Source organism: Barbus barbus (assembly GCF_936440315.1).
Source record: "Barbus barbus genome assembly, chromosome: 43".
Lineage (NCBI taxonomy): Eukaryota > Metazoa > Chordata > Actinopteri > Cypriniformes > Cyprinidae > Barbus > Barbus barbus.
The window spans coordinates 11,935,706-11,961,648 of record NC_136721.1 but is presented as its reverse complement, the minus strand read 5'-3'; the positions used below and the strand labels follow the sequence as shown (position 1 = coordinate 11,961,648).

Sequence of the window (25,943 nt, the reverse complement as noted above, 5' to 3'; positions counted from 1 at the left end):
ATATATAATCGCTTAACAATCACAGTGCTCATAGTAGGTCTTGAAAGGTTTATATGTTATCATTAATAATCCATTTCTTTATGGATTTTTACATCTGGAGCCCGACTATTAGGCTCTATAGCCTGATGTGTTTGCCCAGAAACTGGGCATTTAATGAGATGAGAGTTCTGTGCTCTCTTTGCATTATAAATGTTTTGGAATGAAAAGCATCTGATAAAGGAAAGCAACTAGTGTAATATTTTCTTTACTCCCTGCATTGGTTACTTTTGAATTTCACCTGCTTTATTGAACCAGATGTTTTCATCAGCCAACAAAAGTAAAGGGAATGAATGGAATTCAGAAACAGGGAAATTATCATAAAAGCTATGCAATTATGTTTCAGCGGTTCAATGTTTAATCTCAATATGCAGCACAGAATAACAACACAAATTGAATGGAATTGATTCTGCTGGCCTGAGAAAAAGGTGAATAAAATGTAACAATTTCATGCTTCAAAATCCAATTAGTCTGTCACATTGTTTTAAAACATATGCTTTATTGCCCTACACTGTGCCCTTAAACAGTTTCACATATTCAATATTTATTTCTGTCTGCGTGTGCGTGTGTGTGTGTGTGTGTCGAGTCCAGTGAAGCAGCTCAGCAGAGCCACACGTTTTGTTTCATTATTGTTTATATTCAAAGCCTCATTATGCACAGTGATCAGCAGCACTGCTGGATCATTGTTTGGATGGCTTATGCTCATTGTGTGCTGTCATCTCTTCTCATTGATGCTCTGTTCTACTCCATCAGTGCATTCGAAAAAGAAGAATCGTCAGACGTGTGTCCGCAAGAGCCTCATCTGCGCTTTTGCAATGGCCTTCATCATCAGCGTCATGCTCATTGCAGCCAATCAGATGTTGCGGAATGGCATGGAGTAGCCCCGCCCACTGTGAACCCTGCTTGATCTGACCTCTCTTAAGAAACATGCATCAAAAACTCCACTTTCTTTTAGTTGGAAGAGCATGGGGGGCCCACCGAAGAGAGGATGTGAATCCCAAGAAAGAGTTTTGTGTTTTATATTTATTTTGGCGATTGTGATTGTGACAGACTTATAAGCGGCAGTGAGGGATGAGCTTGACAGGAACATGCAAGGGCTCCTCACTGGATAACATTTAATGCAATAACATCCCGTGTCCCTCCGCGCTGCATGTTTTTCTCATTCCTACCTTTGAAAGGTGACAACTTTGTACTTGATCTCACTCCAAGTCATGTCAGATGGGAACGATGAGGAGTGATTGGCAGCCACCGTTGCAGGATGTCTGGCATCAAGAGCGAGTGCATGTTCATCTCAAATGCACTGTATGTTTTGTTCGCAGCATTGCGGTGTTGAAGCTTATTTATGGAATTTATTGAAGATATTGTTGAACAGACTGTGGGTTGGAATAGCATACTACCATAATATTACTTTTACAGTATGCAGCTTACTGTGTACACGCAGTATGCAAAGAAAATCACAAATGATCACAATATGCAGGATATAATCTGCATGGAGTACTGTATCCCACAATGCATCTTTTTTTTCTCCTCCTTTGATTGGACTGTGAGTTTGCATTTTATTGGGTTGAAAAAAAGGAAAATAACTATATTTTTAACTTTTTTTTTTTTTTTTAATGATTTAAGAACAAATATGGTTCAGGAGGGAAAAAACACACAAAATGTTAAAATTAAATAGCAGCTGCTGAACTGAACATGCAATGTGATCAAATTAAATGACACCAACATAAAATATTACTGTCTAAAACATTTATCATTGCATACTGTGTACTTTTTCCACATGCTTTAAAAAAATAGTAAGAAGTACCATTAACAGTTTGGGGACAGTAAGAATTTTTTCAGCAATGGTGCATTAAAGGGATAGTTCACCAAATATTAAAATTCTGTCATTAATTACTCATGTCGTTTCAAACCTGTAAGACCTTCATTCATCTTTGTAACACAAATGAAGGTATATTTGATTAAATCCAAGAGCTTTCTGACCCTGCATAGACAGCAACTCAACTGACACATTCAAGACCCTAGTACGGACATCATTAAAATAATCAGATGAGGGAATCAATTAATACAATGTGGCCATTATTTAAAAAAACGAGAATAAATTAATAAGGTCACGTGGCCACTCTTTAACTAAAATGAGGGAGCAAGGAAAATAAATTGAGAGAACAAACAGACACTGAAGACTGGAGTAATGGCTGCTGAAAATTCAGGAATAAATTACATTATAAAACAGTGATTTAAAATGGTAATAATACTTCACAATATCATTGATTTTACTGTATTTTGGATCAAATAAATGCAGCCTTGGTGAGCAGAAGAGGCTTTTTTCAATAACAATTACAAATCTTGACCCCAAACTGTTCCCCAGTGTGAGCAGAAGCAGACCATTCATTGCTTTATAATTTGAGTTACAAATACATTGTGGCTTTCCATATTCTGCAAAGCAAGTAGGATTAATTAAATTCCACACATCTCCATTTTGCAGTACACCTTGTGCATTATGGGTAAACAGGATCATTTTTTTATGAAAATTAGAAGTCTGTTGCATTCATGCCATTACCCAATCTCTAGTTTTGTGTATCTACAGAAGAAAAAAGAGAGTATAATACTCTCTTTGATTTTAAATATAGTATCAAGGTCTTCTAAATGTCTGCGTATATTGTCTGGTTAAAATATATGACACTGAACTTCTGCGGAAGTGTCTATGCTACATAGTTGGACTTTTTGGTCCATTTTGAGTTTGTATTCACTCTCAGGCTCAGAGAGTCAGTGAATGCAACACAAATTGCTCTGAAACAACCAGAAGTAAACTGGTCGTTCTCTACAATAGCACTTTTTCTTTTACAGTTACAGTCTGTGTGTAATATAAGTATTTGTCTACCTGTTTGTCTATATATTTATGTGTGTGCACATCAGTCCTATTCCCTGTGTTCCTTATTACTGTGTATACTTACAGCAGTTTGTCACAATCCCCTGTATATTGCATGTGTATTTATGCATATAGTGCCACACAAAAGTCGTCTTTGGATTGTCTGTTCGACTGTGTCATGTGTGCATGTTCAGAACACTGATGCAGTGCTTTTCCCAGGTCTGTACCACTAGCAGGCATTTGCTGAGAGCATCCGTCGAAATGTCTAAACTCTCATTGTTTCCTTAATGTGAGCAAATATTATATGAAACAGTACCAGCAATCTGTGCCAAAATACACTGCAAAGGAAAAGCGGATTATTGGGAAGCGTTTACTGGACAAAGTTCCTGTCAGTTTTCCAGAATGTCACAGAACGGCTTGATTGAGGACTGGTGCATATTATTCTGTCAGTCTGTGTTTTGGAATGAGAAGATTTCCAAAATCAAAGGCCCCATCTAGTGGCCTATTCTGAAGATGTGATTGTAGGTAAATTGTAGGTAATGAAGGAAACTTACTTTTAGCATTGTGAAGTTACGCTAATAAAGAAGAAATGTTACTTAAAGAAAGATACAAAGTAACCTTTACCAAAAAAAAAGAAGTTGGAAACGGGAGTGGAATTCAGTGTAAATTCCATATATATCAATTTAAAGTGTTGCACCTTGTTATTTTATTTAATAGCCTAATATAAGACAATTAGTTCACTGTTCCCTTCATTTATCACAAACACTAGTGGACTAAAGTTTAGAAATATCTTGCATCATTTAATCATTATTCTATGTATCCCCCTGCTTGTTAGATTCTACATTCTACTAAAATTACCCTCTAGTTTATGGGCATTTTGGATATATAAATTGGTAACGGTTTTATTTGCTACTGTATTTTATATTTTGTTGATTAATAATATTTTTGTTTTTTTAAGGTTGATGGAATTTTTTATTTAATTTACTCTCAATCCAGATCCTAACTTCATCTGAATTTGAAGCATGCCAAATAAAATTTTATATATATGTATTTTTATGGAGTATATCAAAAGAAGGGTTATTGATATGCAAAACAGTATATATTATTTGCATGCAGGATGTGGATTGACAGATTAAAGCAATATGGTTTCTAAACAAAAATGTATCATTACACAAAGAATATGAAGAAATAAAAGAAAGTTATTTATTGAACATGACAATGAATGTCTTTGCATCCAATTATTGATATAATGATGATAATTCATATAATAATTTTTGTTATTATTGTTGCCTGGGGCAGTAGGGGGATTTTCTACAAATAAGACTAAAATTCTGTTTACATATTATCAGGTGAACCCAGCTGTACAAATGACAAATAAATTACTTAATTATTGTTTTTCTAATAAAAAGCCCTGGCACTGTTAATGAATAAACAAGTCTTGATCTCTTTAATTTAAAGCATCTACAAAATAACATGTTTACACAAACCGCCTGTCTGAGGTAATAAATTCTAAAGGCTGTTTTAATTCTTCAAAATCTGTACTAATGCTTATCAGTTGGTACTGTGGATGTACTGTATTACCAAGTCAAATGGTAGACACCTGTGAACCCAACCATGTAAACATAAAAAAAAGTTTACAGGTCATTTCAAATTTTACAGCATCAACAGTATATGTAATCATAGTACATGTGTAAATATTTCAAAGGCACTTAATGTAATTACAGTTATACATTTAGAGACAAAAATAGATGATTTTCTTAGAAAAAACACACATGCTTTACCAGAGTCTTACTAGTGTAATATTCAGGTGCGCAAGTATGATAATAATGGCTGTATAGAAGTACCTTTGTTATAAGTAACTCACACCTTACTTTAAAAAAATAGCCTAGAACATCATTACATAGCACCACATAACTGCAAGTCTCTCAATGAGATTAATATTATTACTGCTGCAACATAAATTAGCATTGATGCTGCAGTGTTTTCACTCTGAGGTCAGCATCAAGCAGTTCAAGTGAATTACAGCTTGTTCAGTATGCAATTAATTCATATTTCTGGTTTTAAATCATATCCCAGGTTTTTTTTTTTGAGAACAGTTGTGGGCCAATTTGATTAAGGATTTGTTGTTGTTCATTTTAATTTAATATTACTTGTAAGATGGCCATGATATTTCTATTTTAATGGCCATTAAATACTCTTAAAGGTGAGTACATTGTGCTGCAAATTAAAACTTAGTTAAACTGTGAATGAACTTTTGCCTTATAATTATGAAATCTGCGAGAATGTTGAAAAGCTAAAAGTGGCTTCTTTCTCCATTCCAAAAATCTAAATGTTAAACAAAGAATTCTCTTTCAATTTTTAAATTTAAACTTCTGTTTGTTTTATAATACACTACCTTTCAAAAGTTCAAGTAAATAAGATTTCTTTAAGGTTTTGAAGGAATGCTCTTATGCTCACCAAGGCTACATTAATTTATCAAATTGCAGTAAATGCATCAATATTGTAAAATATTATTATGTTTCCTATTTTAATATGTTTTACAATAATTTAATCCTGTGATGGCAAAACTGAATTTTAAGTAACCCAGTTGTGATGTTTAATATTTGTAGTCAAAACCTTAATAATCCTTATTGACCCCCAAACTTTTGAACAGTAGATTATGCTGTGCAATATAAAAGTGTTTAAAAAATAAGCAAGAGGCACAATTTGATTATAAAACTCTTTTTCATAACAGCTCAAGGCTTCTCTTCTGGGCCAGTGGGTAAAGAAAAAACATTAGAACTGTAAAGAGTCCAGCAGATTCAGCTTGTATGAAGCGTCTCTCTAAAACTCAGTGTGTAACGGACTGCTGAAATCCCTGGATCCAGTCTCACTGGGTTTCATGAAGACGCCCTCCATTGTTTTCCAGTAGCTGTGCGAGCTGCTGACCATCATGCCGTGCACTTCTCTCTGGCCGTGGATGGGTCTGCCGTACTGTTCACCCGTCACAGACAGCAGAGCCTCAGTGGCCGTGTGGCGGAACCGAACAGATTCATCCCGCTGCCAAACAGAGCCTGCACACAGAACGGTCCACTCGTCTAGATGGTCACCCTCGCCGTTCTCACCATAGGCACTGACCTCCTAAATGGGGAGAGTCTTTGAGTAAAATTCCACAAACTCTTACAACATCATAATCTATATACAATACCTCTACATTACAGTGTGTTTTTAAAAAAGAATGACGTATTAAAACCTGATTTGAAGAAAGAGGAGAAGTGAAATAGTGGCTGTGTAGATTGCGGCCTGTGTTCACATGGGTCAGTCGGATGTTCTGTCCACACTGTACCGGAGTCCCTCGATGACATGCAGCATCACTGGTGCCCCGCACACTCCAGTAACTGTTACTGTCCTCCACCACGGTCACACCGGTCACCGACTGCTGACCACTACCTGGAATTATAGAGAGACTGTATGCTGCTGCTTCTTTCTTTATTATTAAAAAAGAAAATCAATACTTTTATTCAGCAAGGATGCATTAAATTGCTCAAAAGTAACAATAAAGACATTAATAATTACAAATATTTTAATAATTGCAAATAGTTACAAATATTCATATTTCAAATAAACGCTGTTATTTCAAACATTCTATTCAAAATTCCTAAACAAATTGCGGTTTCTTTTTTTTTTATTATTAGGAATAAAATCAATACTTTTATTCAGCAAAGGTGCATTAAATTGATCAAAAGTATCAATAAAGACATTAATAATGTTACAAATGTTCAAATAAACAGTTATTTCAAATTTTCTATTCAAGATTCCTTGAAAAAAATGACAGTTTCCACAAAATATTAAGCTGCACAACTGTTTTCAAAATTATTAAATGTTTCTAGAGCAGCAAATCAGCATGTTTTCTGAAGGATCTTGTGATGCTGAAACTGAATTACATTTGAAAAAGTGTCAAAATAGAAAACAGTGATTTCAAATTGTAATACTACTACACAATATTACTGCTTTTACTGTATTTTTTTTATCAAATAAATGCATCCTTCTTTCAAAAATATAAAAAATCTTATTGACCCCAAACAGTGTATTCTTTTAAGCTCTTCAGAATATTTACAAAGTAGTCATATGTTTATTTCATGGCTTTTTTAAAACTGTTGTTAAATGTGTGTGACCCTGGACCACAAAACCAGTCATAAAAGTCTATTTATTATCATCTGAAAGATGAATAAATAAGCTTTCCATTGATGTATGGTTTGTCAAAGTTGTCCTAAGACAAGAGTGCCTTTTGGTTTTAGGACAACTTTGATGCAAGGTTTTGATCCACTTCAAATGTTGACTACTATATTTGAAATCTGGGGGTGCAAAAAAAAATTAAAATTCTAAATATTGAGAAAAACGCCTTTAAAGTTGTCCAAATGAAGTTCTTAGCAATGCATATTACTCATCAACAATTACGTTTTGATATATTTACGGTAGGAAATTTACAAAATATCTTCAAGGAACATGATATTTACTTAATAGCCTAACGATTTTTGGCATTAAAGAAAAATCAATCATTTTGACCCATACAATGTATTGTTGGCTAATGCTACAGACTGGTTTCGTGGTCCAGGGTCACATATTTTATAACACATTAAACCTTTATATCACTGCCATGCAGATGAGACGAGCAGACTATATGAATGACAGTCACTCACCAGATCCATAGCGGACATCATGAGAGTGTAATCTAACGTTGTGTTCCACATTGAGCAGCTTCACCACAGACCCGCACGTAACAAAATTCATTTCACTGCCGGAGGAGAATGTAAACATACATGACAATAACACTGTTATAGGCAACTGCAGCCGTAAGAACCCCAAACTATCCATGGCTTACTGAGTCCAATAGAAAAACTAATCTATTAAAACCCTCCGTAACGTCACACGGAACGCGTGAAGCACTAAATATAGAGCGCCGTCTTCAGGACCGGAGAACCTATAGTGCCAGCTAAAAACAATATTTTACGTTTTTTTTTTTTTTTTTTTTAGTAAAATCTATTTAAAATGGTTTAATGTTAGTTATCACTTATTTTACACGAGGAAAGGTAACTATAATTCGTCCCTGAACGATATGTATCGGTAACACTTTACAATAAAGTTAACTACATTAGCTAACCTGAGCTAACAATTACAAATTATTCGAACTTATGTACGAATCTTAGTTAATTTTAACATTTAATAATGCGTTATTTATTAAAAATCAGCAAATGACTTCATCCTGACCGGAAGTTATATGTATACCGGAGCCAGAATCCCGACTGTAACCCTCAGCCATTTTTTGTTGTTACTATCAAGCTTCTTCAAAAGTGACGCTTCGTTCTTCATTTAAGCGCTTATTTCCGAGTCTTTAATCGAGCTTCCTCGCAAGGAAGAGTAAGTGCGCTTTCGTGTTTGATGTCTAATTTCAGCTAAGTGTTTTTAAAAGAGTCATGTAATGCCTGGGGTTGTTTTTCTTAGCGCTCAGGCTAGCTGTTAGCATGAGGGCCTTGATTTCTTACAGTGCCGCGGATAGAGTCGTTACGTAATTATTTAAAAAACAAAACAATTTTTACCTGTTTACGTTCGATTCATCGCTAGCTTTCTGAGTATTTCTTAATAGTTATAGACTTAGTATTTTCGCGTCCCAAATTCCTTGGCTAAGCTAAATCTAGCTAGGCGCATGGATCTCAAGTTCATCTTCATGTGTGTTTTGGTATCTAAAAAGGCCTGGATTTACGCAGTTAGTACTCTGGTGGTATATTTTGACATGTAAACATCTTAACATATAAATCAAATTAGACAAACCAAGTGTTGTTTTGAATCGAGTTAAGCCACCAGTGAAGCTGATTTTTGTCAGTCTTTTGTTTATTTCGAGAGATGCATGACCTGTTTTTGTTATTATTATTAAACTGAATTTTACTGGTTACGACAAGGAAATTGTAATATTTCCACTGTCAATGCAAAATTGCACTCTTTATTTCATTGAATTACTCCAGACCCTTTGAATGTCGTAGTACATTTGTCACAGCAATACTGTATTTATGACAGATCCCTGTAATAAAAATGTTTGAATTTTCACACAGGCCTTGCAAACATGTCTGATTTCATCGAAAGCGAGGCTGAGGAGTCAGAGGAGGAGTTCGAGGAGAAAGACCTGAAGCCCAAAAAGCAGCAGAGATTTATGGAAGAGGATGGTAAGGTGTTATCTACTTAAATTCACATCCTGCAGAAGGCATGGATATGAACGCGCTGAATATAAACAGTTTTATCCGAGTTCTGTTGGTATTGGCACATTACGTCATTGCTTGTGTTGTTGATGGTTGATGTCTCCAGAAGAAGAAGAGGAAGAAGAGAATACTGAAGATCAGGATGAGCATGGAAACCTGAGAGGACTCATTGATGATGGCGATGTGGAAGAGGAAGAACCACAGAGTGCAGCAGAGGATAGTGACTCTGGTGAAGAGGTCCGTCATCGCCGCAGAAAACGAAGTAGGTTACTCTGAATTTAAGGCCATATTAGTAAATCCTTCCACATTCTGGTGTTTTCAATTTACTAGTGCTTTATATTATTCTTAATAGGACTAGGGGAAATCACATTTTTAAAACGTTGTTATTTTGCTGGAGATAACAAATTAAATACGACGAGGTGGCCGAGTGGTTAAGGCGATGGACTGCTAATCCATTGTGCTCTGCACGCGTGGGTTCGAATCCCATCCGCGTCGAAAAACGTGTTGGGGGAAGTCGTGGCCTAATGGTTAGAGAGTCGGACTCGTAATCGAAAGGTTGCGGGTTCGAGTCCCCGGCCGGCAGGAATTGTAGGTGGGGGGAGTGAATGTCCAGCGCTCTCTCCACCCTCAATACCACGACTGAGGTGCCCTTGAGCAAGGCACCGAACCCCCAACTGCTCCCCGGGCGCTGCAGCATGGCTGCCCACTGCTCCGGGTGTGTGTGTGTGTGTGTGTGTGTGTGTGTGTGTGCATTTGTTCACTACTCACTGCTGTGTGTGTGCACTTGGATGGGTTAAACGCAGAGCACCAATTTCGAGTATGGGTCACCATGCTTGACAATACGTCACGACTTTACTTTTTTACTTTAAAGCAATAGGTCTCCTAAAAATGAGGCCAGCCAGATTGTTTCTTCATTGGAGCAGATTTGGAGAAATTTACATTGCTAAACATGCTCACCAATAAATTATGTCAAAATGAGCGTTCAAACAGCTGAGGAAAATATGACAATAATCCACATGACTCCAGTCCACTAATTAACGTTTTATGAAGTGAAAAGCTGTGTTTATAAGACAAAAATCCACAATTTAACTTTAAACCATTACTTCTTGCCAAAATATGAGTCCATAATTCGTAATAATGCTTTTTCCACTGAAGTAAATATATTGAAATATGTGTTTGGAACCGTTTTTGTGTGTAAGCAGTGCTTAATCTGTGCATATTTCTCTTCTGATTCAGACAAGATTATTTTTTCACTGTAATATTATGGATAGAGAATTCATATTTTAGGATTAAGGCTTTGGCCTTAATGATCTATTTGTTTACTATGAACAATTACGGTTCCTTAGATTGAGAAAAAGAAAAAAAAACGTAATTGTTGACAACAGGCAAAATGAAGTACTGGTTTTTGTATTGCTTAACGTTTGTTCTCAGTAAACAATGTGTGTTTGTATCCGTCAGGGCATGATGACTATCTTGACGAGGATGATCTGGACCTCATCGAAGAGAATTTAGGAGTAAAAGTGAAGAGAAGGGTGAGTCACTAAACTTCCAGCCTGTGCTAAATTGCTCAATTTGTATTACATTAACTGTAATAATAGTTAAGCGCAGTTTTGAACTCGTGAAAAAATATGTTCAGAAAAAGAAATACTCGCGTGTGAAAACCATGGATGATGAGGGGGAAGATGATGAGAAAGACATGATCGCTGATGAGATCTTTACTGGGGATGGGGATGGAGATGGAGAGGTGGAGGACCGAGAGGCTGTGGACACACTTCACCCAAGAGATGACGAAGAGGAGGAAGATGATGAGGAATCTGGTAGGAAAGACGTTTACCCTATTCATCATGGATTTTAATTCATATTCTAGAATTCTGTGGAATTTTGATTTAATTTTCTCAATATTTGCAGATATTGATGATTTCATTGTGGATGATGATGGGCAGCCCATCACTAAAAAGAAGGGCAAGAAATTCTCTGGCTACACTGATGCGTAAGTGATGTAAACAGTAAAACAGTGATTTACTTATGTAAATATAGACTTCTCTGTGTGGTATGAAGAAGGACTAAATCCCTGACTGAAATAGCCTTCAACTCATGACTTTATCTCTAATGTTGCTCCTTTTATAACCTTTTAGTGCCTTGCAAGAAGCTCAAGAGATATTCGGCGGTGATTTTGACTTTGCTGAGTTCGACACTGAGACATATGATCATGCGGAAGAGGAAGAGGAGGATCAGGATGATGAGTCATGGGATCGGCCAAAGAAGCAGACCAAGAGAAGAGTTGGCCGCCGTAGCATATTTGAGATCTATGAGCCCAGTGAGCTGGAGAGCAGCCACATGACCGATCAAGACAATGAGATCCGCTCTACAGACATGCCAGAAAGATTCCAGGTATGTAGCAGTGTTGGCATGCATGTACATCTTTCATTTGCAGTATGCTGTCCAATGTGAAGTATACCAGAAACTTTTGCATGCCCTGTACCAGAATGTTTCCTTTCATGGGTGGAAATGAGGATATTTCATAAGCTCTTGTCATTTGCAGTTGAGGACCATCCCTGTAAAGCCTGCTGAGGATGATGAACTGGAGGAAGAAGCTGAATGGATTTACAGAAATGCCTTCTCCACACCGACAATCTCTATGCAGGTGTGAATGGAGTATTTATATAACATGACTTTTGTTAGCATATTGTCATGGCACGAAGCTAACTTTGATGCTTATTTTGTTTTTATTTGCTTTGCAGGAGAGCACAGACTACCTAGATCGTGGCACGACCACTAATTTCAGCAGAAAGGGCCCCAGTACTATTGCTAAAATCAAAGAAGCTCTGAACTTCATGAGGAACCAACACTTTGAGGTATAGTCATGGGGAAAAACAAGTTGTAATAAACTTGACTGATAGATCATCTGGTTTTAACTCCTCTCTTCCATCATACAGGTTCCCTTCATTGCATTCTACAGGAAGGAGTATGTGGAACCAGAGCTGAACATTAATGATCTGTGGAAGGTGTGGCAGTGGGATGAGAAGGTAAGGGCTAATCAAAATGTTCTCTGAATGCAGTGCGGTTGCTGCTTTTTCTTTAAAAATGTAGAAATGATTTATGTCTCTCCTCAGTGGACTCAGCTGAAGACCAGGAAGCAGAACCTGACACGTCTTTTCCAGAGGATGCAGTCTTATCAGTTTGAGCAGATCTCCGCTGACCCTGACAAGCCATTGGCCGACTCGACTCGTCCTCTAGACACTGCTGATATGGAGAGGTATAAGTACAAACCTAAAAACCGTTCTAACATTTTATGCTTTGTCCACAGTAATCACACCGTCTTTTTGCATTGACAGACTGAAAGACGTCCAGTCTCTTGATGAGCTGGGAGACGTCTATAACCACTTCCTGCTCTACTATGGCCGAGACATTCCTAAGATGCAGAATGCAGCCAAGGTCAACAAAAAGAAACTGAAAAAGATCAAAGAAGTGTCAGAGGAAGATGGTACAGCTGTGTTTCCTTTGCATAATTTGTTCAAATAATGGTCAACGATGCATTAGACTAAAACTGTTTTTGTTCTGCTAGGGGAAGAGGCAGAAGTGGAGGAGGAAGAGGAAGAAGAGGAGCAAAAGGGTCCAGATCTAAAACAAGCTTCCCGTAGAGATATGTACAGCATTTGTCAGAGCGCAGGCCTTGGTTAGTACATCTTGCACAAAAATAAGACTGTATTTTTTTCTATTATTTATGCTGAGTCAAATGTGCCAAACCTATTATTTTAGAATACAAACTAACAGCAATACATTGATTGAATTTATACTAACATATTTTGTGTCCGATATTTTTAACAATGTAACTGATGTTATACAGAACTACAGTGTAACTCCATGAAAGTGATGAATTCATACATTCACTTTTCTTGGAAAATGATGGCATATGGTCACACTTTTTTAGATGGTCTTGCCAAGAAGTTTGGTCTGACCCCAGAGCAGTTTGGAGAAAACTTGCGAGACAGTTATCAGAGGCACGAAACCGAGCAGTTTCCTGCAGAGCCTTTGGAGCTGGCCAAGGACTATGTTTGCAGGTAATGCATCATTGCAAACTTAAAATTGTTACTTATTAAAATAACTTCTGTATGTATGTCTTTTACCCACTGTTTATTGGAAAAACATAGCAGTTTTTTACTCAATACTCAAATTTTTTCATAGCCAATTTAACACCCCGGAGGCTGTCCTGGAAGGTGCTCGCTACATGGTGGCCATGCAGATTGCCCGTGAACCTCTGGTTAGGCACGTGCTCAGACAGACCTTCCAGGAGAGGGCCAAGATTAACATCAAGCCAACTAAGAAGGGCAAGAAGGTTGGTACTTAGTGTTAATTTAGGAGTTACAGAGATGCCTTCTAGTATGTAGAAAGTGACCATTACGTATTATACAATTATTTTATTAACTGTTGTGTTTGTGTTTTTGTTTATCTTCTACTTTCACTTAATCATGTTCATCAAGGAAAGGGTATTAGCAAAAAAGCAACCTTCCCACCCCAGCAGAGCTCCGTTGTGTTAGAACTTTAGCTAGAATGTTCAGTTGATTTTGTGTTGTAGGCATAGTTAGTTTTTGCTGTGCTACAGTATTACCATAGTAAACTTGTCCTCCTATTCAAACCCAGATGAGCTGATGTGTCAATGGCTGCATTGTTTGCTCACTCATCAGTAATTCCACATCAGCTAATATCTGTCATGTTTCCTAGGATGTGGATGAAGCGCACTATGCCTATTCCTTCAAGTACCTGAAGAACAAGCCTGTGAAAGAGCTCAATGGAGATCAGTTCTTGAAGATGTGCCTTGCTGAGGAGGAAGGCCTGCTTGCCATAGACATCTGCATTGACCTTGTGGGAGTCAAAGGGTATAGTTGTGTCCTGAAAATATTAGCTTGAGATCGAGACCTGTATTGACTTGTTAAAGATTGTATACAAGAGATACAGAGCAGTTCTGTTTGCCATCTCTACAGGTACGGAGATCAGACCTATTTTGATGAGATTAAGCAGTTCTACTACAGGGATGAGTTCAGTCACCAGGTGCAGGAATGGAACAAGCAGAGAACGCTTGCTATTGAACGTTCCTTGCAGCAGTTCCTGTATCCCCAGATGGCCAAGGAACTGAAAAACAAACTTGTTGCTGAAGCCAAGGACAATATTATTAAGGTGCCACATTAATTGCATGTATTATATTATCTTTGAAAGCTAACAAAGCACTTTTAGTACCAAATTGTGGTCTATAATAAGTTGAAATGTGTTTCTTGTGTTTTTGGTAGTCTTGCTGCAAGAAGCTGTATAACTGGTTGAAGGTGGCTCCTTATCGGCCTGATCAGCAGGTAGAGGAGGACGATGACCTCATGGATGAGTCGCAAGGAAAGGGTATCCGTGTTCTTGGGGTGGCATTTGCTTCCGGCAGGTACATTTTTGTTTTGAGTGAGCGAATATATTCCACATGATTTTGAATAGAGGTGCACAATAAAAACTAATGTTTTTGGATAATTTAAGTTAAATTTAGGTCATTTAATGCTGACTTAAAGTGAATCTCAATTTAATTTCTCCTGTATAATAAAATGTATAACATTATATATTGTTGGCCATAACATCATTATAATTATCAGCTTATCATACTTTTGAATGGTATATGATGGTGTTTGCTTGTGTTTTTATAGAGATACACCAGTGTTCTGCTCCCTCATTAATGGTGAAGGAGAGGTTGTGGACTTCCTCAGGCTTCCTTATTTCCTGAAGAGGAGAAATGCATGGAGAGAGGACGAAAGAGAGAAAAAGGTGAAGAAACAGAAGCCCACGAATCATTTACTATTTAGTTGTTTGTTAATACCAATTGACAGCAATATTGGCGCTTTTAAAACATTTGTTTGTTGTGTTTCCATAGCTTCAAGATATTGAAAACCTCAAGAAATTCCTTCTTAATAAGAAGCCACATGTTGTTGCTGTTTCTGGGGAGAATCGGTGTGTAGTTTGTTTTTAAAAATGCTTAGTTTTAAACTTTCACTGAACCCACACATGCTGATGCTTTTATTTGGATGTGTGTAGTGATGCTCATATGGTGATGGAGGACATCAAGCGCACCATCAGTGAGCTGGAGCAGGACTCCTCTCTGCCTGCTGTGGGAGTGGAGCTGATGGACAATGAGCTGGCTGTGCTTTATATGAACAGCACGAAGTCTGAGGTCAGTGCAATGAAATTCTAACAATAGACCCTAAGGAAGGCTCTCTGCCTTTTCTAATGTTTCTTTCAATACTGCTCCTTTCATAGGCGGACTTCAGGGACTATCCACCTCTGCTTCGTCAGGCTGTGTCTGTGGCTCGCAAGATTCAGGACCCCCTAGTGGAGTTTGCCCAAGTCTGCAGCAGTGATGAGGACATCCTGTGTTTGAAACTTCATCCCCTGCAGGTACAAGCACATTACTGCATCCCATGATCTTCTTTTTGCCATTTACATTTAAATACCTTTTGATTTTTCTCCATATATTTGTGTAAAATTCAGCCTTGCAATGTCTGTCATTGTTATTTTAGTATGACGTATTATTGCCTTTAAGTATTTATTCATGTTTGAATGTTTTTATTTGTTTAACTTTTTTGTTTTTTATTTGTTTTAATTTAGCCATTTTAGTACTTCAGTAACTTGCCTTTATTTCATTTACGGAACCCAATTTTTAGTTTTAGTTAACAGTAAGAATACTGACATCTTTAGTATTTGGCTTGTAATTGAGGGACTGTTCATTTTAACTTTTTTTAAACAGGCTTGAGATGAAGGTCACTTCTGAGTCACCTCTCATGTATTATCTTTTTAACTGTTCCTCAGGAGCATGTAGTGAAAGAGGAGCTGCTGGGTGCTCTTTACTGTGAGTTCATAAACCGGGTGAATGAGGTTGGTGTGGATGTGAACCGGGCCATTGCTCACCCTTACACCCAGAGCCTGGTCCAGTACATCTGTGGTCTCGGATCTAGAAAAGGCTCACACCTGCTCAAGGTGAGACCTTCTCCAAAAATCTCTATTCTCACATTTGATGATCTTTTTTTTTTTTTTTTTTTCATCTAAATAAAATCTCAGTGTTAGTCTAGATAATGGGTAAGAGTTTCTATGATGTTAAGCTAACTCTAAATCACAAGATGTTGAAATCATCATCTGCACCTTTCCAATGTTCCTTAGATTCTTAAACAGAACAACACTAGGTTAGAGAACCGAACCCAGTTGGTCACCATGTGCCATATGGGACCCAAAGTCTTCATTAACTGTGCTGGCTTCATCAAAATCGACACTGCCTCACTTGGAGACAGGTAAGATGCTAAATATAATGTTAGTGAATGACCAGCAGCTCACTCTGAATTATGCTGCATACAGCAAGAAGATGTGATGAAATAATGTCTTCCTTCATTCTGCAGCACTGACTCCTATATCGAGGTCCTGGATGGTTCTCGAGTGCACCCTGAAACGTATGAGTGGGCTCGTAAAATGGCAGTGGATGCTCTAGAGTATGATGAGTCGGCAGAAGATGCCAACCCAGCCGGAGCGCTAGAGGAGATTCTTGAGAACCCAGAGAGGCTCAAGGACCTGGATCTGGATGCCTTCGCTGAGGAGCTGGAGAGACAGGTCAGCTTTGTCATAATGTTGTATAATTCACTTTTATATATTTTGTTAGCAGTGGAATTTACCCAAAGTGGAAAATGAAGACACTTAACTTAACAGTTTTTCCTGTAACTGTGCTATTTATTGTTTCCTTCCTTCAGGGTTATGGTAATAAGGGAATTACGCTGTATGATATCCGAGCGGAGCTTAGCTGTAGATATAAAGATTTGAGAGCCCCGTACAGGCCTTCCAACACGGAGGAGGTCTTTAACATGCTCACCAAGGAGACTCCTGAGACCTTCTATATTGGTAAATAATACCTGAATGTTTCTAGATATTTTAAAAAGATCAGAGTAATCTATAGATATAAACCTATTTTAAAGTATTCTGTGATGTTTGTGGTGCTCCCTTCTTGATGCTGTTGGCAATATTTTCCTAAATCTTTGTGCACATATAGGTAAACTGATCACCTGTGTGGTGACTGGCATTGCTCACAGACGGCCACAAGGTGAGAGTTACGACCAGGCCATCCGTAATGATGAGACAGGTCTCTGGCAGTGTCCATTTTGCCAGCAAGACAACTTCCCTGAGCTCAGTGAGGTGGGAATTGGTTCTGTTACCTTTTCAAGAAATGAAATTTTATCTTAAGCACACAAGCAAAATTACTCCTATCATTGTGGTTTTCTTAGGTGTGGAATCACTTTGACAGCGGCTCCTGTCCTGGTCAAGCCATCGGAGTGAGAACTCGGTTAGATAACGCTGTCACAGGCTTCATACCGACAAAGTTTCTTAGTGACAAGGTGGTGAAGCACCCAGAGGAGAGAGTCAAGGTGAGCAAATCTCATATTTCCTTTTTATACTCTATCTGGCGTTCATATATAAACAATATACACCCCAAATATGTAGCCTTACAAAAGATATGGAAGTTTGTAAATGTCCTGTTTACAGACTGATTTTTGTCTGCTGCTCTGCTGTTAGGTTGGCATGACTGTGCACTGCCGCATCATGAAGATTGACATTGAGAAGTTCAACGTGGATCTCACTTGCAGAACATCTGACCTTAGTGACAAGAACAATGAATGGAAGCTTCCCAAAGATACCTACTATGATTTCGATACTGAGACAGATGATGTGAAACAGGAAGAGGAGCAAAAGAAGAAACAGCAAAGAACCAGTCAGTATTGACCAAATCTTTTCTGAGAACATTAAGTTTATCATCTTTTTCAATTGACATGACTTTTGTTTTCTGTCTTTAGCTTATATTAAGCGAGTGATCGCTCACCCGTCCTTCCATAACATCAACTTCAAACAAGCGGAGAAGATGATGGAATCCATGGACCAAGGTGATGTGGTGATTCGACCCAGCAGTAAAGGGGAGAACCACCTGACGGTCACGTGGAAGGTGGCTGATGGGATCTATCAGCATGTGGACATCCGTGAGGAGGGTAAAGAGAATGCGTTCAGCCTTGGGCATACTCTTTGGATCAACAGTGAGGTGAGCTGTTGTTGTATGTCACACATAAACTATTGTTCATAAGTTTGGGGTCTGAGATAAGATTTTATTTATTTAATGCTTTTGAAATAAGCCTGTTATGTTTGCCAGGGCTGTAATTATTTAAAATTGAAATATAGAGAAATGTTGTTAGTTATTTAAATAATTTTTGTTAATATTTAAAAAAATATATATATTTATTCCTGTGATGGAAAGCTGAATTTTCAGTATCCTTTACTATAGTTTTCAATGTCACATGACTACTTAGAAATCATTCGGATGTACGGATTTGTTGCTCAATCTAAAGGAATATTTCTGGAGAAAATTTGTTCTCCGTAATATGGACCATGATGTGTTTTTCAGGATTCTTTGAATAGAAAGTTCAAAAGAACAGCATTTTAACTAGAAATCTAACAGTAGTCGTGGTTGTCTACAGGAGTTTGAGGATCTGGATGAAATCACAGCCAGGTACGTCCAGCCCATGGCTGCATTCGCACGAGATCTGCTCGGCCACAAATACTTCCAGGAGTGCAATGGAGGTGATAAGAAGGTGTGTTAACATTTTTAGGACCCACACTTTTCCTTTTCTCTTTATCTTGATTTCTACACTTTTTAGAGATAAAATGGCCACTATAAATTGTACAATTGTGCATTTATCCTTTCTTGCCTTTGTACAGAAAATGGAGGAGATTCTTGTAAGGACCAAAAAAGAGAAGCCGACATTCATTCCCTACTTCGTTTCAGCTTGTAGAGACCTGCCAGGCAAATTTCTGCTGGGTTACCAGCCTAGAGGCAAGCCAAGGTAACACTCATTACCCTACCAAAGCAGGGCACAACTCCCATTTATAGCATGCATTTGTAAATGTTTGCCTTTGGTGGTTTGTTTTATAGGGTAGAGTATGTAACCATCACTCCAGATGGCTTTAGGTATCGCTCTCAGATGTTCCCTACAGTCAATGGTCTCTTCCGCTGGTTCAAAGACCACTACCAGGAACCTGTGCCAGGTTAGTACTCTCCATCTTCACTTCAGCTCTAGCCAAGTATTCTTATTTTTCCTTGTAATGTAATGTTTTTGTTGTCTCTCTAAAGGCGTCACACCAACCAGCAGCAGAACGAGAACACCAGCATCAGTGAACGCCACACCTGCCAACATCAACATTGCCGGTATGTCAGAAATGCTGATGTTCTCCCAGAAAACAACAGGATTTGTTTTTGTTTTTTTTAAGTAATGTATTTTTAAAACCCAAATCTGTCCTCTCGTTCTCAGACTTGACTCGAGCCGTCAACGCTCTCCCACGAAACATGACATCCCAGATGTTCAACGCCATAGCGGCAGTTACAGGCCAGGGCCAGAATCCCAACACGACGCCGGCCCAGTGGGCCTCCAGTCAGTATGGTTACAGTGGCGGCAGCAGTGCAGGAGGTGGCGGCAGCAGCAGTGCTTACCATGTACGAAACTTGCACCTATGCACTCAGTCAACTATTTAACTCATTGAATCAAAACCAGGCCCGCTAATATTTCACATTCCTTCCTTTCCTATTTTTTTCAAGGTGTTCGCAACGCCCCAGCAGCCGATGGCCACACCCATGATGACGCCCAGCTACTCTTACACCACACCTGGCCAGCAGCAGGCCATGACCACGCCCCAGTATCCCAGCAGCACCCCACAATCCTCACACGGACACCATCAGCATTCGTCCTCCACACCATCGCCCTCGTCATCGAGAGTGCGGACGCCACAGCCCAAGTGAGTGCTACTACTGCTTTCTTCAAAATGCAAAACCATGTCACATGATGAATTTTCTGGGTGAAAATTCAATGCTATAAACATTTTAATTTGAATGAGATCCTTCACAATTGTGACCCTGGACCACAAAACCAGTCATAAATAGCATGGGTATATTTGTAGAAATTGCCAACAAATACATTGTATGGGTCAATTTTTTTTTATAATTTTTTTTTATCGATGTTATAAATTTCCTACCGTAAATATATCAACTTGATTTTTGATTAGTAATATGCATTGCTAAGGACTTTATTTATACAGCTTTAAAGGCGATTTTCTCAGTATCTTGATTTAGATTTTTTTCCAAATATTTATTCAAATAGTTGTATCTCGGCCAAATATTGTCCTATCCTAATAAATCATAAATCAATGGAAAGCTTTATTTATTCAGCTTCCATATGTGTAAATCTCAATTTAAAAAATTTACCCTTATGACCATTTTTTCTTTCGTCTTGTTTTTCTTGTGTGGTTTCTGTTATGACTTCTATAGCAGCATCTGTGCTTGGTTCATAATCCATTACAGAACAAAGTACTAAAATTCCATCTGTGTTCCCTCCAGGCCAAGTTCCCACACCGCCGTGGATTGGGGTAAGATGGCTGAACAGTGGCTGCAGGAGAAAGAAGCCGAGCGACGAAAGCAAAAGACGCCCCGCATGACGCCCCGACCTTCACCCAGCCCCATGATCGAGAGCACACCCATGTCCATCGCCGGAGACGCCACTCCCCTCTTGGACGAGATGGACCGATAGGAGTAGAGAAGTGGGGTGTTCAGACATCTCATATAAAACCCAATCCATGCACATCCCATCTCTCACCCTCCGTCTTTTGCTCTTTCGCTGCTAGAAGTATTTCTTTGAGTCATTCAGAGCTACTGATACAAAGACAAACACTTGAAATGTGGTGACGACAAGCAGATTTAGGAAATGGACCTACAATAAATGTTTGCCACAAGGGTTTTCTTTTTTTTTTTAAGTATGTGCATAATGTACCCCCTTTTTCATTTCAGTTTTTTAACTAAATTTAAAAGGAAAGGCTTAAAGCATGAGACGTTGCATGATTTGTGCTCATGGGAGCTGGTATTCAGTCAACGTAAGATCATTAGTTCAGACCCACACAGAGAGCTTTTCTTTTTGTATCTGGCTTAAACATTTAAATAAAACCCTGTTTCAGTATGAACCAGAGCACTGTAATGATTCAAAATCTGTGTTCTGTTGAGCTGTTACGCAAAGAATTAAGCACTGGGGAGCTTTGTTAATATATTTAGCAACTCATTTATCAGCTAAAAATGAAGTATGTGACTTTGAAAGCGATCCTGTAAATGTCATGTTTTTTGTGATTATTACAGTGATCAGAATATGCATTTTAAATTCAAAACAGTTAAGAATGGTGTTTTTAAGGTCATCTTTGAGTTGAGAATCAGATATCACTTTCCATAATGTGCTTCTACAAGTAAACTGAACTATTGTGCTAAAAGATACTGAGATCTCTGAACAGTTTTTTTGCTTTTTCAGTTTGGGGGCTGTTTGTGAATATATCTTTGCGGGGCCAGACTTCCTCAAGGTTTTTGCACACATGCTGTTTTTAACAGTGTCTTTCCTTCATGTACAATCCCATGTATTGCTATAGACGGAAATTATAACATTTAGGCAAAGTGAACTTTATGAACAGGCTCCTTATACTGTGACAATATTTTCACAGCAAACATAGTTTCTCCACAAACAGTATAGTGAATCTTCCAAGTTCTGGGGAGTGCTTCTGACCTGATCATGTGTTCTTGCCTTTAGGTCAAACTATGCCTTTAGGTCAGGACGGGAAGTGAGCTCAGTGTCTAAAGCATTCTGTTCAGTGTATTTCACAGCTGACATCCATTTCATTTCTTTCCTTTGATAAAGTTGACCGAATTAAACCCTTCTGATTCAGGTGTTTTTATTTGTTTTAAACATCTGTTGCTTAAAATCTATACTGATTTCAGTTAGTAAAGAGGAGTGTTTGTCTTCAAGCTTCAGACCTTAGATAATTAATTTCAGACTGAGAGTGTAAGATGTGACTAAAAGAGTTTTCCTTGTCACATTTGTTGGAATATTACACTTAAAAATAAAGGTGCTTCACGATGCCATAGAAGAACCTTTTTTGTCTAAATGGTTCCATGAATAACCTTTTAACATCTGAAGAACCTGTGTTTCACAAAAGGATTTTGTGGTGAAAGAAGGTTCTTTAGATTATAAAAAGTTAAGGAAGAGATGATTCTTTAAAGAACCTTTGATTAAATGGTTCTTTGTGGAACCAAAAATGGTTCTTGTGGCATCGCATTGAAGGAGTGGATCGCAGATCTACAATGGCCTTCGTAATATTAATTATAATATTGCTTGAATAATTATTAATCAAAGCTACATTTATGCATGTTAGAGAATAAGTTGAATATGGCTTTAGTATGCCTTTTTACTCTCTAAGAAGCTGCTCTCATTGTGTGTGTAACCATGCCCGATAAGGTTCAGGGCCGAGGCAACCTTGAAGTAAGATAGGTGTTTCTCTGCGTATGTGTGTGTATACCTCAAACAGGCTCACTGCATCCTGCGGTGGACATCCAAGTGAAGTGTGACATCATATTGGTAGGTTTAGGGGTGGAGATTGGTAGGTTTAGGGGTGGAGATGGGTAGGTTTAGGGATCAGGGCGTGGAGATGGGTAGGTTTAGGTAAATGTAAGGTGGGAGGAGTTGGATCTGGATCCAACCACGCCCCCTGGATCTTGTGGGCTGCAGCAAGACGCTCCTCCGTTTGGGGGCAAAAAGAAGTTCGAAAAGGTATACTGTTTCCGAACATTCCAACACCCCCGCGCTGCTGGAGGCGGGGTGTAGATTAATGTAAACATGTGTCGCGACGCTCGCGCGAATGCCCTAAACACAACAACGATGCAATGAAGGTGTATCAAGGTCTTTTATTAAACTGGATAAATTATTACACGTTTTTATATTTTATGTGATGTCATGCTTTGATCAAAATAAAGGTTTATTATTATTTGTTCTTTTGGCATTTCATACTGTATACCTTTTAAATTCGCTTATTGAAAGAACAACAGCGGCAGTATATATGGTGTAACATTTATTTGGTACTTGCTACCTTATATCTTTACTCTTTCGTTTCATTCTTTTCATGGCTTTGGAAAACTTGCATCTGATGTTTCTCTACATCGCTTTTTGCATAACTCCGGGTCGTCGACACCAAGCTTCATTGCAATTTCTTTCTAGGAATTAAACGCTTTCTCTGAACCTTTAAAGTCCCCCCGCGAGCGATTGTACAGGTGCGGATATATTTGTGGCAGTTCAGTTATTTGACACAGTGTATTAGTAATGACTTAGAGATGTTGTTCTCCTGCCTGACCTTGGTTTAATGAGAAACGAACCGGGAAAAATAAATCGTGTGTCAGAGAAGGCGGAGTTTCCGAACCCGCCCACCGATTGCGTAATCACCACCGACCAATGGTAGCTCAAAGGTGTTTCGAAGCCAAAACGAGCCCCAGAAAGTTCGCTTTGGTGGGCTATATCGAACTGCCGAAACGAACTCAAAACGAACTTCGTTTCGTCCTGATTTTGTTCGAAATTACGTCATATCAGTTCGTTCTTCGATTTCGGTTGAGGTATCGGGGCCTTTAGTATCTGTCTGTACCGAGGTGTGTCTCACTCGTCCTTAAAAGTGAAGCTGCGGGTCTTTGATCGCCCCCTGGTGGCTGGCTGCAGTACATGTCATAAACCCCGCCCTCTCCATGTAAACGAATGTCCCATTGAAGTCCCTTGAGTCATAACAAAACAATTAATTACACTTCAATACAATTTTACAAAATATGATTTTGGTCATTTAAGGTAGTTGTTATCATGCTGATATATGTTCAATTGTTCGTTTTTGTGGTAAGTTTGATTTTAGCTTGTAATTTGATGCTATAAAAACGGGGCGTGTCGTTATGATTGATTGGGTCTGCGGGAGTTTGATTCTGTGGCTCCACCTCACGACTATACTGCTCAGACTCGGGCTCCAAATGACATCATTTACTCACGATGGCAGCGGCCATACTGAGATGTTTTGGCTTCACTTTTCTATAGTGGAAGGAAGCAGAGATGCGTCGTCCATCTTTTTTTACTGTCTGTGGTCTGTACAGGGAGAAGCTCAGACAGTCCCAGGACAAACGTTCCGCTGCCGATGTCCAGTGTATCAGTTCCCTATCGAAAGGGAACTCCTGTTGCGTCATCATATTTCATTGACAACTGCAATGGAGGAAACTCCTGTTTACTCTTTTACTGAAGCCAGATTGGTTAATGTTTGTGTACTGCACAAACCAATGGCGCTCAAGCCCGCCAGAAGGGGCGGAGCCGACTGCTACAGGAGTCGGCCCAGCGCGCCATTTCATCAGAATCTTTTACTTCAGCGATGAGACCATCTCTTCGCTGACTCTGCAATTAAGAAGCTGAAGCAGAAGTACAGCCAAAGTCTCTTTAATGGCTCGTTTCCACTGAGCGGCAGTGTTGGGGAAAGTTACTTTTAAAAGTAATGCATTACAATATTGCGTTACTCCCTAAAAAAGTAACTAATTACGTTACTTAGCTACTTTTTATGGAAAGTAATGTGTTACGTTACTTTTGCGTTACTTTTTAAATATGAGCAGGGCTTGATTGTTTTTAATGCAAGAAGTTCTAATTATAACAAATGTAAAATGCCTTTCACACCAAAAAGTGTAATGAATAAACCTCAGGCTGAAGGAAAAGTAAATTCACATCTGTAAAGTAGAACGCAGGAGAAGAAGGTTCAACACCATTCAGCAATAAAAAACAATGAAGCACAATTGTTAGTTTATTTAAAGTAATTTTTGCTTATTAGTATGGTTGAAATGTATCATCAAAGGTCAGTCGTCTTTCTTGTTCCCAAGAAAGACGACGGCAGACCAATTCTCGATCTCAGACATCTGAATCAAGCTCTCATGTGACGGTCGTTCAGAAGCTTAACTTTGAAACAGATCCTCATGCAAATTCAGCCCGAGGACTGGTTTCTGTCTGTGGATCTGAAAGACACTTACTTTCATATCCGAATAATGCCCCGTCACAGACCGTTTTTGAGATTCGCTTTCGAGGGAGTGGCCTATCAATACATGGTCCTTCCATTGGACTGTCTCTGGCCCACGCACTTTTATGAAGTGCGTAGACGCGGCTCTTTCCCCTCTGAGACAGATGGGTATCAGTATACTGCAATACGTCGACGACTGGCTAATGCTAGCCGACTCAGAACGGCAATTGATCGCTCACAGGTCAACCACCTAAAGAGCGTTTGGGGTTGAAATGCGTGCTTGGATAACACCGGATCGCTCCCTGACTATCCAACGAGATAGTCAAGCTGGGGGCTTTGCATCGCCTCAAGCATTTCAGAGGATGCTCGGCCTCATGGGTGCCTCCAGCTCAGGCTGGGGCGCTCTGTACGAGGGCAACCCGGCATACTGGTCGACCCACGAGCAACGCTTGCATATCAACTGCCTTGAAATCATGGCTGCAGCCTCCTCAGTTATTCTCCAGATGGCTCGGATGATTTGGTCAGTTTTCGGCAAGGCAGAGGTCGACCTCTTCACCTCCGGAGACAACTGTCACTGCCCAACTTATTTTTCAAAGCAGCGGGATGATCTGGCCCACGATTGGCCCAACACCCGTCTGTATGCCTTCCCTCCGATTGCCCTGCTACCCCAGGTTATCAGGTGAATCAGGGAAACAAAATGCTCTCTCCCCCTCGTGGCCCCCCTCTGGAGGAACCAAGTCTGGTTCCCAGAGATGATCCAGCTGCTATCTGCAGCACCGTGATCAAGGCCACTGGGGAGAGTCTCTCGCAAGCGCAGGGCAAGATTTGGCATCCCCAGACGGAACTGTGGAGCCTTCACGTCTGGCCGCTCAAGGGAAGTCTAG

At 39.1% G+C, this 25,943-nt stretch overlaps 3 protein-coding genes across 3 annotated transcripts in view; 2 read left to right on the top strand and 1 right to left on the bottom strand.

Moving 5' to 3' along the window:
* LOC306862773 (calcium-binding protein 8-like) overlaps positions 1-4,111 on the top strand; it is a gene marked incomplete at its 5' end in the record, with an annotated part of 33,511 nt that extends 29,400 nt beyond the window's left edge. Inside the window, one exon of the mRNA XM_079405754.1 lies at positions 790-4,111. Coding sequence (XP_079261880.1) covers positions 790-917 — 128 coding nt within the window. The 3' untranslated portion in view covers positions 918-4,111. The remainder of the gene's footprint in view (positions 1-789) is intronic.
* LOC306862774 (stromal cell-derived factor 2-like) lies at positions 4,083-8,430 on the bottom strand. The gene is made up of 3 exons (XM_079405755.1): positions 7,582-8,430; positions 6,135-6,331; positions 4,083-6,022 (listed from the first exon to the last, which is right to left on the bottom strand). The coding sequence occupies exons 1-3, from the start codon at positions 7,754-7,756 to the stop codon at positions 5,726-5,728; spliced, it is 669 nt and encodes a 222-aa protein (XP_079261881.1). The 5' UTR covers positions 7,757-8,430; the 3' UTR covers positions 4,083-5,725.
* On the top strand, positions 8,166-21,922 carry LOC306862772 (transcription elongation factor SPT6-like). The gene is made up of 37 exons (XM_079405753.1): positions 8,166-8,299; positions 8,989-9,099; positions 9,239-9,394; positions 10,591-10,664; positions 10,769-10,949; positions 11,041-11,122; positions 11,268-11,523; positions 11,675-11,776; positions 11,874-11,987; positions 12,069-12,158; positions 12,246-12,388; positions 12,468-12,616; positions 12,698-12,808; positions 13,064-13,193; positions 13,318-13,468; positions 13,855-14,009; positions 14,115-14,307; positions 14,418-14,557; positions 14,811-14,928; positions 15,035-15,111; positions 15,196-15,331; positions 15,418-15,555; positions 15,967-16,134; positions 16,315-16,442; positions 16,548-16,755; positions 16,893-17,040; positions 17,189-17,331; positions 17,421-17,561; positions 17,710-17,905; positions 17,988-18,226; positions 18,660-18,773; positions 18,901-19,025; positions 19,115-19,227; positions 19,313-19,387; positions 19,491-19,672; positions 19,775-19,971; positions 20,570-21,922. The coding sequence occupies exons 2-37, from the start codon at positions 9,000-9,002 to the stop codon at positions 20,757-20,759; spliced, it is 5,163 nt and encodes a 1,720-aa protein (XP_079261879.1). The 5' UTR covers positions 8,166-8,299; positions 8,989-8,999; the 3' UTR covers positions 20,760-21,922.
* The last annotated feature ends 4,021 nt before the right edge of the window (positions 21,923-25,943 follow it).

Bases quoted from the DNA above. Each gene is read 5' to 3' on its own strand.
- LOC306862772 (XM_079405753.1), top strand. From the start codon at position 9,000: ATGTCTGATTTCATCGAAAGCGAGGCTGAGGAGTCAGAGGAGGAGTTC. The intron at 16,756-16,892 runs GTCAGCTTTGTC...TCCTTCCTTCAG, and splicing joins CTGAGGAGCTGGAGAGACAG to GGTTATGGTAATAAGGGAAT. The intron at 17,332-17,420 runs GTGGGAATTGGT...TGGTTTTCTTAG, and splicing joins ACTTCCCTGAGCTCAGTGAG to GTGTGGAATCACTTTGACAG.
- LOC306862774 (XM_079405755.1), bottom strand. From the start codon at position 7,756: ATGGATAGTTTGGGGTTCTTACGGCTGCAGTTGCCTATAACAGTGTTA. The intron at 6,332-7,581 runs GTGAGTGACTGT...CTATAATTCCAG, and splicing joins TGATGTCCGCTATGGATCTG to GTAGTGGTCAGCAGTCGGTG. The intron at 6,023-6,134 runs GTTTTAATACGT...CTCCCCATTTAG, and splicing joins CTCCTCTTTCTTCAAATCAG to GAGGTCAGTGCCTATGGTGA.